This window comes from Schistocerca americana, chromosome 7, assembly GCF_021461395.2.
Source record: "Schistocerca americana isolate TAMUIC-IGC-003095 chromosome 7, iqSchAmer2.1, whole genome shotgun sequence".
Classification (NCBI taxonomy): domain Eukaryota; kingdom Metazoa; phylum Arthropoda; class Insecta; order Orthoptera; family Acrididae; genus Schistocerca; species Schistocerca americana.
This window is the reverse complement of record NC_060125.1, coordinates 425,372,932-425,389,069: the sequence shown is the minus strand read 5'-3', so window position 1 is coordinate 425,389,069 and position 16,138 is coordinate 425,372,932. Positions and strand designations below refer to the sequence as shown.

The 16,138-nt window shown below is 43.6% G+C and overlaps 1 protein-coding gene across 1 annotated transcript in view; it reads right to left on the bottom strand.

The window, feature by feature from the left end:
- LOC124622980 (putative inorganic phosphate cotransporter) overlaps positions 1–16,138 on the bottom strand; it is a 150,454-nt gene that overhangs the window by 85,991 nt on the left and 48,325 nt on the right. The window contains exons 3-4 of the mRNA XM_047148769.1: positions 5,254–5,487; positions 5,085–5,172 (exon numbers count right to left, since the gene is read on the bottom strand). Of these exons, the coding sequence (XP_047004725.1) occupies positions 5,085–5,172; positions 5,254–5,487 (322 nt within the window). The remainder of the gene's footprint in view (positions 1–5,084; positions 5,173–5,253; positions 5,488–16,138) is intronic.

Below are 16,138 nucleotides of genomic sequence, written 5' to 3'. Positions count from 1 at the left end.
AAGATAAGCCTGGATACCAAACGTACTGACTGGAATAAATGTTTACAAATTCGAGGTGGTAGCTTTGAACATCTTCTCTAAAGTGAACGTTTCTGTGTGAAGATAAGCCTAGATATCAAACGTACTTACTGGAATTATTATGCGTAGCATAACGTGCAATCTTGTATAGCCTACTTATTGCGTTTTTTTGTACCACACTGAGTACAGACGATGTTACTGTATTCACTATCGTTTTCTATTGGTTTTATTTATGTTATGAACAAAACAAAGTGATCGTATACATCTGTAAGAAGCTCACGTTTTGTCTTAATATTTAGATAAAGGTAACAGCAACAGATAGAAATACAAAAGATACCACATTGTGGAGGTGTAAATTGGATAAATTTTGATGCTGTAACTGAAAAAAAAAAAGTTTGGCAAGAACGCGACTCGAAACACAGGCGAGTCTGCTCATTCATTCCCCACGGCACTGCCTCATCTCACTGAACTAATGGGACATATAGCGTCCCCAGTGCCGTAAAATAATAATTTCTCTGTGTAGGTTTAGATTGCAAAGAAATAATTTATGGCAGAATGATCTAAAGAGACGACAAGTTACACTCTTTTGTTAATTTTTTAGTCGAACTTACTTCCTCTTTTGTCTTGAATGTACATAGAGGGACATCTTGAGAGTGCTGGCAGATGTAAGCATATTTGTATGAGTTAAGCATATAATATACTGATTTAATATTATTGTGCACTTTTAATTTGTAAGAGGTGATCCCAATTTCATGTCCGCCTTCCTTGAATTAACCTGCATTCAAGTAATTTACAGCTCAACAATCGCAGCGGCCGATGCAGCCAACGACGCCATTACGTGGCGATATTAACTTATGAAAAATTAGCGGAAGCGAAAACTCGCCCGCTATTAACATAATATTAATTTTTCTCCACAGTCGCCCGACGTTGCAGAAAATACTTAGCTTTAAGATTCTTATTTTCAGTACCATAGCCGAGACCCAGAGCCAGGACTCTGACTACAATACAATGGTTAACGGAGGTAAGAAAAATACTCTCGCGCGTGTGTGGGCCGCAATTTTAATTAATAACTAAAGATTTCTTGCTTTAAAGTGAACTGACTAGCCGAGGAAATTAATATGAAAAGTTTATTACATTGTTCAACTTAAATATCATTTTTATTAAGGCCCACCATGTAAGTCGGCAACAATCAAAAAATAATAATAACAATAATAATATATGTATTAAATTACGACGGCCGACGGACGCGAGAGACAGTACTGGGAAAGTTCACGCCACATCTCCTTGGTCACGCTGCATGCAGTGCGTTGCTGCATCTTAGTTTTTTAAATCACCTTTCTCTTAAACCTATTGGTGGGACTGGGTTTTGCTAGCTAAACATTTGTCTGCAACTGGAATGAGGAATCGCACGCCGGCCGCCAAGTGCGCCACTCTTTTCTTCATCTTTAATACATCGAAGAACCAATGACTGAAATAATAGAAAGGTTCAAGATGGGGTCAAAATCCAGGGTGAAAGGATATCAACGATAAGATTCGCTCATGACATTGCTACAAGAAATTTCCGAGAATTTACTCTTGTAACATAGCATTGACTGGAAGTGAATCATGGATGGTGAGAAAACCCGAAAAGATGAGAATGAAGAGTTTCCGATGTGGTGCTTGAAAATTAGGCGAACCGAAAACGAATGAGGAGGTTCTCCCCAATATAGATGAAGAAAACAACATATGGTACTGACAAGAAGAAGGGACACTGTGACAAAACTTATGTTAAAACATCACGGAATAAATTTTAAGGTACTGGAGGGAACAGTAGAAGGTAAGAACTGTGAGGGAAGACAGAGGTTGCAATACATCCAAAAAATAACTGAGAAAGTACGAAGTGCTGCTCTGAGATGAAGTAGCTGGAACAGAAACTGTGGTGGCTCACATCAACCAGTCAGTAGACTGCTCACTAAAAACACGGAGTAAAATGAGAACAGTCGAAGGATTGTTTTTTTTAGAAAACTGTGATTGCAAAACTGAATATATCTTTAGTGGCTGGACGGGAATCCATGAACCGTTTGGATGGAATAGTGTATAGATAGGGCAGATGTGGATGATCATTTCAAGTTGACTGTGAGGAGGCTTTGATAACGTTCAGAGAAATAGATGAGTTGAAAAACTCTTTTAGGGTGTTACAGTTAGGCAGGGACAGTTTTTTTGGGAGTTGATTGGGGTTCCTATGGGAACACATGAGAGGATTTTTGGAATCTTGGGTGAGATGGTTGTTGTAGCTCTGGCATTTCAAGCAACGGAATGGTTGGGCTTGGGACAGGAAGGTGATAAATGCGGGCACCGTTGATAAGCAAGCAGTGAATAATTGATTGGTATTCTGAGAATGAGGAATTGGATAGGGAAGACTTTGAGGATCTGTATGCTACACTAGACATGGCTCTTTTTCTCTTTGGAACTACGCACCAAATTCTCAAACATGTACCGTCTTGATGGAAATGGTGTTCACATATGCACTTCTAAATACTGTAAAGAATACTTTAAAATTCTGTGTAACTGATTTTAGTCTATATTAATTTTTGAAATTGGTCGAATTTATTACAGTCTTTTGCAAACAGTAAGTGCTTATACTTATCAATTATAGATAGAACACGCACTATATGTTATGTTTACGTACAGGAAACTGCGACCAGTCAGAGGAACCAATTTTAAGTTCTGGTGTCTTTACTGCCTCTAGTGATAGGTATCTCAATCAAGATTGTTATCCATAATTACTTGGAAACCATTTGGCCCTTGCTCTAAAACATAACTTTTCGCCATTGTCAGGTTCCTGCTACTACACTGAAAGTTTCACGCTGTCTTGATGTAACACAGTATATTCTAAACTGACCACGCCCTATTTTCTTAAACTGTGTTGTTGCCTGAGCTATTGTGATTAAAACACATTTAATTTTTAGTGCTTAACCTTCCATTATCTTGGAATCTTACGTTGTCTGGAGGTAAGCAGTGACGGAAATGTCAAAAGGAAGTTATCGAGACTTATTGTACAGAAGTTACCCGACGAATAATATATTTCAAATTTCTGATCATTTTATTTAATCTGGCTTGCGAGTAAATATCAGTAGTATTTGGGAATGAATGTTGCGCTTTTCAAGGATAACTACGCACTGGATTGATCTGAAGTTGTTATGGAGAACTGATATCTGAGTATATGAGTGCTTTTTGATGAATATAGGTGTGAACACTACCTCGAGCAGTGTTACATATTTGTATAAATCGTAAGCAGCGAATAGCTGAGATTTTAAAACTAAAACACTCTTTTCAAAGTTTGTGTGATTGGAACTAATCTGATTAGATGGACTACCCACTGTACCTCAAAAATGAAACTTAAAATCCCTTCCCATGAGCCTGGCTGTAAACTCACAGACACTTCATTCATATTAATTAAACGAACTATGTTAGAGAATGAAATCCAACAAAGATACCAATTTTCTTAAATGACTGGGAGAACGGGATAACATCTGCTACACTTGTTGCGATATGAATGTACAGCTGCTCATTTGGAACATTTTCTGTGAAATCTTTTTGTTGTCTACGTCAGTCGTCACTTACAGTAATTCATTGAGTGATTAACGCAGTTTGGAACCACAAATTAAACATGTATCATTTTGGACTAGATCAAATACACTCTAAGACTAAGAATTATTCTACTGGGACGGAAACCATTAGATGTGATGTACATGTACAGATAAACAAATGACTACAATTTCAGATAACTTGGATGAGTTATTGAAAAGAAAGAGCTCCATAAATTGAGCAAGTCAGTTACGGATTGGTCCACCTCTTGCCCCTACGCAACCAGTTATTTGGCTTGACATTTAGTGATAGAGTTGCTGCATGTCCTCCTGAAGTACATTGTGCCAAATTTTGCCCAATTGGCGCATTAGATCATCAAAATCGCATGTTAGTTGGAGGACACAGCCCATCATACTCAAAAGGTTCTCAGTTGGGGAGAGGTGGGATCGTGCTGGCCAAAGTAGTGTTTGGGAAGCATGAAGTCAAGCAGTAGAAACTCTCACAGTGACTCTCACAGTTTGTGGCCGGACATTATCGAGCTGAAATGTGAGCCCAGGATGACATGTCATGGAGGGCAACAAAAATGGGCGTAGAATATCGTCGACATATCGCTTTGCTGTAAAGGTGCTGCAGATAACAATCAAAGAGGTCTTCGGACTGGAATCTCATTGACTGGATTAGAACTGTCTTTAGTGAGGAGTCCAGCTTCAAAATGAACCTCGCTGACCAGTGACGACGTGTCTAGAGATGCCCCGGTGGGCAGTGAGATACTCACGTGACCGATGTCTGGCATACGTCCCGACAACGAGGAGTGATATTCTGACGTGCCACTTCATTTCATTGCAGGACCCCTTTGGTTGTGATCCGCGGCACCCTTGCAACACAGCGGCATTTCAACCCTCACACTCACGGCGAGAGTTCTACCGCTTGTCTTTGTGCTTGCCAAACCCTAACTTGGCCAGAAAAGTCCACGGATCTCTCCACAATGGAGAACGTTTGGATTATTATGATGAGGGCCCTCCAACCAGCTCTGGTTTTCGACGATGTAATGCGCCAATTGGACAGAATTTGGCATGATATCGTCAGGAGGCATCCAAAAACTCTATCATTCAATGCCAAGCCGAATAACTGCTTGCATAAGGACCAGAGGTGGACCAAAGCGTTATTGACTTCCTCAATTTGTGAACCACTTTCTCTTAAATTAACCACGTAATTTTTCTGAAATTGTAATCGTTTGTTTGTCTGTACACGTACATAACATCTACCGATTTCCATCCCATCGGATAGTTCCTTCGTGGTTCGTTCTTTTTTTTTATCTTAGAGTGTACGTTAGCTCATACGGAATTCTTTCGGGATTCATTATAACTGATGTGATAACAGTGAGAGAAAATGTTACAGTATCTATGCATAAGTCACATGTTTTATTACGTTGTCCCATGGAAGTTGGCCTTCTTTGAAGAATATTTCCACTGCGTTTAGAAAGTCGAAATGGACATTACCTGAGAAAATAGGTCCTCCTAGTCTTTGTCGCTCGTTTTCGGGGAACCATTTCCCAACTAGAACGTGCATTGATGGTATAATAACACCCTGAAAAGAATGGTAACATGTTCAGTATTTTAGAAATGACTGCAGAACAGAAGTGTTACGTCGTACCTCAAAAGTACTTACTGAAAATGTTCCAACGAGTATTCGTGTTATCATGAAAACCACCGGGCTCGCACTGGCGCAGACAGGACCCAAGATCGTGAAAACACCGGCAGCGAGCAGTCCTATGGTTAAAACCCAGCGGGCACTATACCGGGCAGCAACGTAACCAGCCACTATGTTCACTCCTGCGTACCCGTAGTAGTAGGAGGACAGTATGTAACCTTGCATCACCTCATCCCACTCAAATTCTCCTCCCTGAAACACACAAAACGTGACACACAATCCATCAACAGCTGGAGTGAAAAGAAGCCAGGTCAGTTCTAATATATTTTTTGTAGTAACCTATAACGTCAGAACCGAAAGTTGATTCTGGTAATTTAAACCTGAACATTTACCACCAGCGATGTATTTCGTATCTTTGTGGCAGCGCGATAATGAGTTAATATGATGTAGACATGCAAATTAAACAAAAACAGAAGAAAATTTATGGTTTAGGACTGTAAGTTAACGTTCTAAAGACAGTGATGAAGAGTTTTCGAAGACGTACCGTTACCTCACATTGGATAAGAACAAGCATTAAATGGGCCGCGACACTGTTGAAAGATCCCTCTCGGGATTCACCTCATGTGGTAAGGAAATGATGGAAAACCTAAATCAAAATGTTCACCCGAGTATGAAAACCACACTACTCCCAATTATGATGATGCTGGTATTCGGGGTGCTCCACCAAAACAAAACTATTTAGAGATTAACGTAGTTAATAATCTTTAAAACATCGTAAAAGTACATAAAAAATATCTTGTTAGTGTTTACACATCATGGTGATCCCTCTCGCTCTCTAAAACTTGTCATAAAATAAGGAGAAGAGTCGGTAGGGAAGAAACTATAACACTACAGCTGACAAATATGGCTGAATAAAACTATGTATTTAATTGCAGAACAAATGTGTGCTCTAAAATTTGAAAAAGAATATGAATATGCCCCTATGATTTACATGCGAAATGAGGCAAGAGTCTGGACTTTTATGATGGCAGAGCAACGAGATGAAAACTAAAATATGACTCTGGTTAATGATCTGGTTAGTTTAGAGTGGATAACTTGGAAAGGAATAAGCAAACGTTGGAAGCAAGGAAGTAGGGGTTTAAATAGTTTAGAACAAAGTGTGTAAAGAACCGGTGGAGTGATTGTTTAGTACGGTTGAAATGTATTTCGGAAGATATTTTATGAGGAGTTAACGAAATTGTTTGGTATGGATATTAGCAGGCTGCTTGGGAATTATAAAAGGTCTGTATCTACGAGGGCAGTTCAATAAGTAATGCAACACATTTTTTTTCTCGGCCAATTTTGGTTGAAAAAACCGGAAATTTCTTGTGGAATATTTTCAAACATTCCCGCTTCGTCTCGTATAGTTTCATTGACTTCCGACAGCGCTGTACGGAGCTGTTAAAATGGCGTCTGTAACGGATGTGCGTTGCAAACAACGGGCAGTGATCGTGTTTCTTTTGGCGGAAAACCAGGGCATCTCAGATATTCATAGGCGCTTGCAGAATGTCTACGGTGATCTGGCAGTGGACAAAAGCATGGTGAGTCGTTGGGCAAAGCGTGTGTCATCATCGCCGCAAGGTCAAGCAAGACTGTCTGATCTCCCGCGTGCGGACCGGCCGTGCATAGCTGTGACTCCTGCAATGGCGGAGCGTGCGAACACACTCGTTCGAGATGATCGACGGATCACCATCAAACAACTCAGTGCTCAACTTGACATCTCTGTTGGTAGTGCTGTCACAATTGTTCACCAGTTGGGATATTGAAAGGTTTGTTCCCGCTGGGTCCCTCGTTGTCTAACCGAACACCGTAAAGAGCAAAGGAGAACCATCTGTGCAGAATTGCTTGCTCGTCATGTGGCTGAGGGTGACAATTTCTTGTCAAAGATTGTTACAGGCGATGAAACATGGGTTCATCACTTCGAACCTGAAACAAAACGGCAATCAATGGAGTGGCGCCACACCCACTCCCCTACTAAGAAAAAGTTTAAAGCCATACCCTCAGCCGGTAAAGACATGGTTACAGTCTTCTAGAACGCTGAAGGGGTTATTCTGTTCGATGTGCTTCCCCATGGTCAAACGATCAACTCTGAAGTGTATTGTGCTACTCTTCATAAATTGCAGAAACGACTTCAGCGTGTTCGTAGGCACAAAAATCTGAACGAACTTCTCCTTCTTCATGACAACGCAAGACCTCACACAAGTCTTCGCACCCGAGAGGAGCTCACAAAACTTCAGTGGACTGTTCTTCCTCATGCACCCTACAGCCCCGATCTCGCACCGTCGGATTTCCATATGTTTGGCCCAATGAAGGACGCAATCCGTGGGAGGCACTACGCGGATGATGAAGAAGTTATTGATGCAGTACGACGTTGGCTCCGACATCGACCAGTGGAATGGTACCGTGCAGGCATACAGGCCCTCATTTCAAGGTGGCGTAAGGCCGTAGCATTGAATGGAGATTACGTTGAAAAATAGTGTTGTGTAGCTAAAAGATTAGGGAATAACCTGGTGTATTTCAATGCTGAATAAAACAACCCCTGTTTCAGAAAAAAAAGTGTTGCATTAGTTATTGAACTGCCCTCGTACAACAGTACTTCACAGGCCATCTTATGGCGTGTAGCGGCTGGTAATTTGTGCAGCACTGTCGCTTTTGGCCTCTCCTGTTCCAATCGCGAATGGCCAATGGAAAGAATGACTGTTGATGAGCTTGCGTGTGAGTTACAATCTCTCTAATTTTACCTCCGAGATCTTCCTGAAAGATATACATGGAAGGCTACAATATGTTCGTTGAATCGCTTGAGAACACACGTTCTCGGTATTTTAGCAGTAAATCACACTGTATGAACAGCGCCTCTCTTGATGGTTCTGCTGCTGGAATTCCATGAGCTTCCATGCTTTCATGGTTACTAATTGAGCCTGTTACGAAATGCACTGCTCTTCTTTGGAAATTCTCTGTCTCCTCTGTCAACCTTATTTGGTTCAGAGCCCAGACTAATTACGAATATTCAAGTATTGATTGAGCGGGGGTTTTCTATGCTACGTTCTTCGTGGGTGCACTACACTTCTAGGGGATGAATGAATCTACGCCGGCCGGAGTGGCCGTGTGGTTCCGGGCGCTATACTCTGGAGCCGAGCGACCGCTACGGTCGCAGGTTCGAATCCTGCCTCGGGTACGGATGTGTGTGATGTCCTTAGGTTAGTTAGGTTTAATTAGTTCTAAGTTCTAGGCGACTGATGACCTCAGAAGTTAAGTCGTATAGTGCTCAGAGCCATTTGAACCAGCCAATGAATCTGGCTTACCTGGGATTATTTTCACGCAGTCCCTCCGTACGCACACTCCCGGATTTTTATGGGATGTGGCTTTTCCATGTGATCGTTCTGTAATCGCACTATCATGCAGTAATGATTATTCATCCGCAATGCATTAAATTTGTTCATGTTGAGGGTAAACTAACAATCACTGCACCAGGCATCGATCCTCTTCAGCTTTTCAGACATTCCATTACAATTTTCTAGCGTTTCGACTCCTCTGTATATAATAGCAACATCCGCGAAAAGCTTCATAGAATTTCTTAAGCTATTGAGAAAGTCATTTGTCGGTGTTATATGGTCGTGCAGAGCTCCCTTGGGCACGGCCGAAGCTAGTTTTACGCCAGAAGGTATTTCTCTATTAAGAATAAAATGCTGCGTTCAATTCTGCTAGGAGCTATTCACTCCAGTCACAAAGCTGGTCTGATATTCTATACGGTCGTACTTTTTTCATTAGATATCAGCACGGAAATGTGTTGAATGCCTTCGGAAAGTCAAGGAACAGGACATCAACTTGGGCGTCGGTGTCAACTGCCTTCTGGGTCTCGTGGACGACCGTTGTTTGTGAAATCCATTTGATTTCTACAGCGGAGAGCACAAAGCGAGCTCCAAAATACAACATAAAGACGTCAGTGATATAGGCCTATAGTTTTGTACGTTTGTTCTACTGCCCTTCTTGAAAACGAAAATCTCCTCCGAATTAATGCACCCATGGAAATGCGTCGTTTCTCCCGTGATATACAGTATACTTCTGACAGAAGCGGAACAAGTTCTTTCACTTACTCTGCCTACAGTCGTGCAGGTACCCAATCAGGTCCAGCCGTCTCTCGTCTGTTGAGCGATTTCAGTAGATTTTCAGTACCGCTGTCATTTACTTTGATATCTGTCATTATGACGTTTGTCTGACAATGTACGATCTTCCTCAGTGAAATACTTTTGATCCTCCTTTTCTATGCGAAAATGGTCACCTAGTGTGTGGACAAATTTGATCCGTTTACTGATTTAACGTAAGACCAATTCTTCTGAGAATTCTCTGTTGGTTCGGTAGAGACAAGTTTTAGTTTCCTACTAGTAGAAAGCTTCACATTTGGGTCCTCCTTGCGATAACTTTTGGCTTCCCTCAGTTTTTGTTTGTCTATGTGATTTTGGCTTCATTGAAATTAGCAGCGAAACTCTCTATGGTTTCGCAGCAGCTTTCTAACGTGGTTGTCGAACTATGGTGTATATTTCCCGTCTGTCACAAATTTTTTGTACGTACCTGTCAAAGGTATAGTATATTGTACAATAATCTTGAACTTTGCCCATTTACGTTCAACATTTTTAGTCTCAGAGGTGAATATTTCATGTTGACACTCAGGTAATATGAGATCAGTCTCTTGTCATACTTGTTAAGCACAAATACGAGGGTCGTGCAATAAGAAATCCCCAGATTTTTTTTACAAAGCCACTAACATATGTAGACAAACCTCCTTGTTGGTGCTACACATTTGATGTTTGTTCTGTGCGCCGGTGAAGATTCGAACCGTTATGGCAGATGACAGAGCCGTAGTACGGCGTCAAAATAGCGTCTACCTAGGACTCATGTTACAAGCAGCGAGCTGTTATTGAATTCTTGTGTGCAAAAAAAGAAACCGTGGTGAACGCGGTAAGCGTTTGTGTGCATTGTATGCCGATGACACAATTGATAGGAGTACAGTTGGGGGATGGGTAAGGAAAGTTACAGCCTCAGGAAATGCAGAAACAGAGCTCCGTGATCAGCCACGTTCGGGACGTCCTGTCACAGCCACTGCTCCAGACATGCTGAATCGTGCGGATGCTATTATTCGTGGCGACCGGCGCATCACAACTCGACGATTGGCTCTACAGTTGTCGATCAGCATTGGAAGTGCGTCTACAAAGATCGAGACTCTCGGACATTCAAAGAGGTGCTCACAATGAGTTCCACGAATGCTCATAGCGGACCACGACATTCAAAGAAAGGAATTTCATTTGAATTGTTGGAGCGTTTTGAAACCGACGGAGAGGCGTTTCTGTCACGGACCTCTACGCGGAACACACTTTGAACATGACGAGAGTGTCAGTCATGCAGAGAAAACGTGGCTACGCCTACAGGACAAAAGCTTTTACCCACAGGGAAGACATGTTCTTCCACAACGTTGGCGTACGGCCATAGGACGTGATGGAGACTGCGTAGAAAAATAGGATATGGACAGGACTTGTTGATTTATATTGTCACAAAATTCTGACTCTTAACAATAAATATGTTCTGAGAAAAAAAAGTGGGGTATTACTTATTGAATGACCCTCGTATCTTCGTACCTTTCTTTATATTCCTTTCTACAGTCATATCCAATCCGGCAGCATCTGCCTTATGCTCACAGATATTCTGTTCTACGTTAATTGAACCATAAAATTCGGGTTTCAGGACATCTGATATGTTACCTTCGCGATTCGGTTGTCGGATTAACTGCTCAACGTAATTTTCAAATGAGGCTTTTCCAACAGTATCACGCTATTCTTTGTCCGTAGCATCCGCCATAATTTACGCGCTTATTTCTACATATGTTTCCTCAAATATTCCGCCACTGCTGCCCCTGAGGTAACGAGACTATGAACGCATCCGATTATTATGTTTGACTCCGCTCCCCGCTTGAACACTTCACCCAAATTATTTCCCATTCGGAATTTATACTAACCTCACTAAATATTAGCTGTAAACATGCTTGAACTACCACCATTACTGAATAGCTCCCAGCAGAACTGAACACAACGTGTCATTCTTAACAGACGAATACGTTCAGGCGTAAAACTAGCTTCAGGCGAACCCGAGGGAGCTTTTTAGGACCATATAACACATTGAAATGACCTACTGAATAACTTAAGAACTTCTGTGAAGCTTTTCGTGGATGCTGCTATTATATACAGAGAAGTCGCAACGCTAGAAAATTATAGTGGAATGTCTGAAGAGCTGCAGAGGATCGATCTTGGTGCAGTGATTGTCATTTTATCATCAACATAAAAACGTTTATTGCATTGCATACTGAGTGAGACTAGTTCTGGCATCTTTATAGACATTCCTGCCGTTAACTATCACGATACAAAGATATTCTTTCTCCGATCTGCTGCGACGAATCTGGTCCCATTAGTTAATGGGACTTAAATTCTTCCCTCTCTGAAATCGGAACGTATCTTATCGTACGTGAGAAGGTATTTGTCATCCTAAAAACCCATATGAGCTCACCGCGTGCGTTACCCTAGCAGCCGCTTCCTGCTTGTAATGTACGCGTAACCTATTCTGACAATTCTTCGTGGCAAGATCGAGAAATACGCATCAAAGATAGTCCCAGAAACATGTTAACATCTGATTCAAGCATTACATCCGGGCGCAGACCAGAAGAGCACGAGCGATTTCGAGAACGCTGCATCAGAAGGGTAGCTATGCGTCTATAATGCATGCGAGGTTAGCTCTTACCACCAAAGCAACCAGCCACTGAACTCGTTCGGCAGGTGTCATTCTTGCCGACGTGTGCCACGATGTGCATCTGGGTGCGCCGAGTGAGCTCAGTCCACCCGCCATGCAAACAGGGTGGGCAATGGCCTTCTTTCTCGACAAGCCAGCTTTTTTCGTAGGGGCTTCATAACCAGCACCCAGTGGCCAGCAAACCCACAATCCATACGAGTCCAAATATTTCAGAGTGATAGCACCCAGTACCAGGAGACGAGACGCCCTGTACTGGCTCAGACATACTTTCAGCATTGGTCAAACCGTGTTTTAAGTCCTAAGACGACAGCCGTGCGGCCAGTACTCAGTATCCCCTTCCGCCTAGAGAACCGTGACCCCGCCACTGTTCATAATTCACCGTGAGGTGTCACAGAATGATGTACTTCTGGCAAGTGAGAGACTGTTTGTTTACTCTTAGGACAGTGTACCTTTGACATGTTGTATTGTATGTTCCGTGACTATGTAATAAAGTGTTGTTAGACTGCAAATCGCTGCCCTAGTGTGATTCACGACATAAAAATTTGGTGCCGAAACCCGGGAGACAATTTCCACGATTGCCGTTGTGAAACACGAATTCTGGACGCACGTCACGCGGCAATACTACGAGGGGGCTTACCGCAGCGATTTGTCACACCACGCAACAAGCTCTTCGCCGACAACCGGCTGCATTCACAGTTAAGTTCAATTGAATTATCACCCAACATATTTTGTAGTGCCATTTGCAAAGGCAACTGATTACATTATTGCCGCTCTGTACTGCTATTGTAGCTGTTCGATTGGCGCTTTAACGAATTATCATATCCTACGGTACGCCTGTAGATTGTTTATGACTAGTGCTGCCATCTAGCGACCATCGATTCAACTACTTCGACTAGCGCTCCAAAGATAACGCCTTACTAGGTCCAGCTGATCCCTAGCCGACACTGCTTTAAATTTTCGAGTAATCGGACGGAGTGGGCATGACAGACCACAAACCAGAAGCACAATTACACTCTCTAAAGAGAAAACGTATGAGAGAAAGAGCAAACATTACGCGACTCGTAGCGGAAGTTGCAAGGTTGTCAGACACATCGGAAATCGTGGATTATAAATATTACAATGACAGATTGGGAAGCGATCACTCCAAAACCCAGGCGATCATAGTAGGCAAAACCACCCCTTCCTTCCGCCTCCTTGATTTCTATCTCACCATGTATGGCCGTCCTATCGCCCTCACTCCCACCCTTAAGTACCTTGGCGTCACCCTCGACCGTCGCCTCTCCTGGACTCCCCACCTCCGGACAATCCAAGCCAAGGCACGCTCCCGACTCAGTCTCCTCAAGCTCCTCTCCGGCCGTACGTGGGGTCTGGACCCCTCCACCATCCTCCACACCTATAAATCCCTCATCCGCCCTATCCTTTGTTATGCCCATCCCGCTTGGATCTCCGCCCCCCCTACCTTTTATCAATCCCTCCAAATCCTTGAACGTCATGCTCCCTGCCTCGCCTATTGCATCCGTCTCCCCTCCCCCACGCGGATCCTGTACGATCCATCCCCTTCCCCCACCTCCTCCTTTTCCTTGAAAGGATGCGGATCTTGTACACCTCCCACAAACTCGATCCTCCTCACCCGCTCCTCTCCCCGATCCTCTCCCACCCCTGCCCACTGCCGCGCCTGTATTCACACGTCCACCCGGTCTCCATCTCTCCACCCTCCTTACCCTCTCCCAAGGTGGCTTCCGCCAGCTCCCCCTCCCTGATGATGCCCTCCTCCCCTCCATCTACCCCTCCTACCAACTTTGATCCTCCCGCTCTCCTCCTGTGCTTGCTCCTCTGGGCACCCTCCCTCCCTTCTCTCCCTTTTCCCTCCCTCCTCCCTTTCTCCCCCCTCCTCCCCTGGGCCTCCCCTCCCCTGTCCCTCTCCTCCTGCCCCCGTCTCCTCAGCCATTGGCATCCTTTTTCTTCCCTCTCCCCCACCTCACCCCTGTTCCCCTCTTGGCAGGTCCCCGGATTCGCACACACTAAGTGGACATTCGCGCGCCGGAGATCACCGCCATCAGTGTTTCGTGTGTGCCGTCATGTTTAGTGTTCAGTGTTCACCGTCACACTCCATCGTTCACCAGTGCCATCAACATCTTCAGTGTTTGTGCCTCGTGTCAACAGTTTGTAGTGTGCATTGTCTTCGAGTGTGAACGGCTTCATGTTTTTTTCTGTTCATGTGTCTCCTGTTTTTCTCCCGGCGTTTTGTTCCAACCCATATGTCTTCTCTGTTTTATCATTGTACTATCTTTGGCTGAAGAGCGGCGTATTGTGCTGCTGCCAGCCTACCTGTTATACTGGTATTAAAATCACAATAAAGAAAAAAAAATAATTGGGAAGCGTTCTGAACCGCCTCGTTAAATTAGATGAGGATATTCACGAGTTGTTAGACGATGACGAATACGAAGAAGATGTTCTTAAATGTGAAGATTATATAGACACCGCGAAACTCACAATTTCTCGATTGTCTTACGAAATAGAGAAACAGCTTGCGAAATCGGTAGCAGACATAAAGATTCCCGACAATCCGCCGGTACAATCTGTAACAATGAGTGTTCCCACAGCTTCAGTAAAACTTCCGCCAATGAAGCTTGAGCCTTTTTCAGGCGATCTCGAGACATGGGCGCGATTCTGGGAGCAGTTTGAGCAGTCGGTTGACAAAGATCCGACGGTAACTACAATTAATAAACATATCTTTCTTCGCGGCTATCTCTCGGGAGAACCAAAGCATTTAGTGGACGGTATTGCGGTGACGGACGAGACGTACGCAGAAACGAAGAGGATTCTCCGAGCACGTTATGGCAACAAGGATCGAATAATTCAAGCCCACTTAGATTATCTCGAAGCCATAAAACCAATTCAGTTGTCCACCCCAGAGGAACTTAATTCAACATTCATTGAATGCCAGCGACGTATTCAAGCTCTCCGGGCACTTGGGGAAGACGTGAACGGATACGGCCGAGTCCTCGCGCCGAAATTTTACGCGCTTTTCCGGATGACATATGCAGCCGCTGGATAATTCATGCCAAGCGTACAGGAATATCCGAAGGGGACATTTTGCAACTGATGGAGTTTCTGAAAGAGGAAGTCGACGGGGCGCTTACCATGCAGAAGATACACGGTGAATTTTCCAGCACTTCTAGTAACCTTCCCACATCGTCCACACTTCACGTACACGTGAAATCTAAAAGATCGACTCCGAAGGATACCAGAGTAAAGGGACCGTTCTGCGTCTTTTGCGAATCTTGCGGTCATTGGGCGCAATACTGTAAGAAGATCATACGCGTTAATGATCGAATAGATAAATTGAAACTAGCAAACAGATGCTTTCTTTGTCTTCAACGTGGGCACAAAGTGTCAAATTGCAAAAAGAAAGAAAAGGCTCGGTGTGTTAACTGTAAAAGACTGCATCATAATTCCATTTGTGAGGAACGAAAGGATATTAGGGGTCCTGCGGGTCAGACAAACGTCACTTCCGTGGGAAAGGTATCTGTCGCTCCCCACGGATACACGTACCTTCAGACAGCTCAAGTATGCGTCTCAGGACCTACAGGATTGAGCAGGACAACGCGATGTCTACTGGACGCAGGTAGTCAGTCCAGCTTCATAGCAAAATCGCTGATTGATGATCTGAAACTGCAAACGGTAGACCGACATGAACTAACCGTTTGTTCCTTTGAATCAAACCCTACACGCCCACGCCACCGCAGGCTTGTTCAGTTTAATATGAAGGGGCTTTGGCAGAATTCTTCAGTGCCACTTACTGCCTTCGAAAGTACTCATGTTATTTCTCACCAGCCTTCGGTTCCACAACATATAAAGAGTTTACCAGATGCCCGTAAGATTACGCTAACAGATCCGAAAACCGATTCAACAGAAGATCTTCCCGTGGAGATTCTTGTAGGGGGCGATTTTTATTGGAAGATAGTGAGCACAATTCGCCCATACGCATCTCTGAAACCTTAGTGTTAGTTCCTTCTCTGTTTGGCTGGATACTTAGTGATAACAAGTCACAAGCCTGTGTGCATGCAAC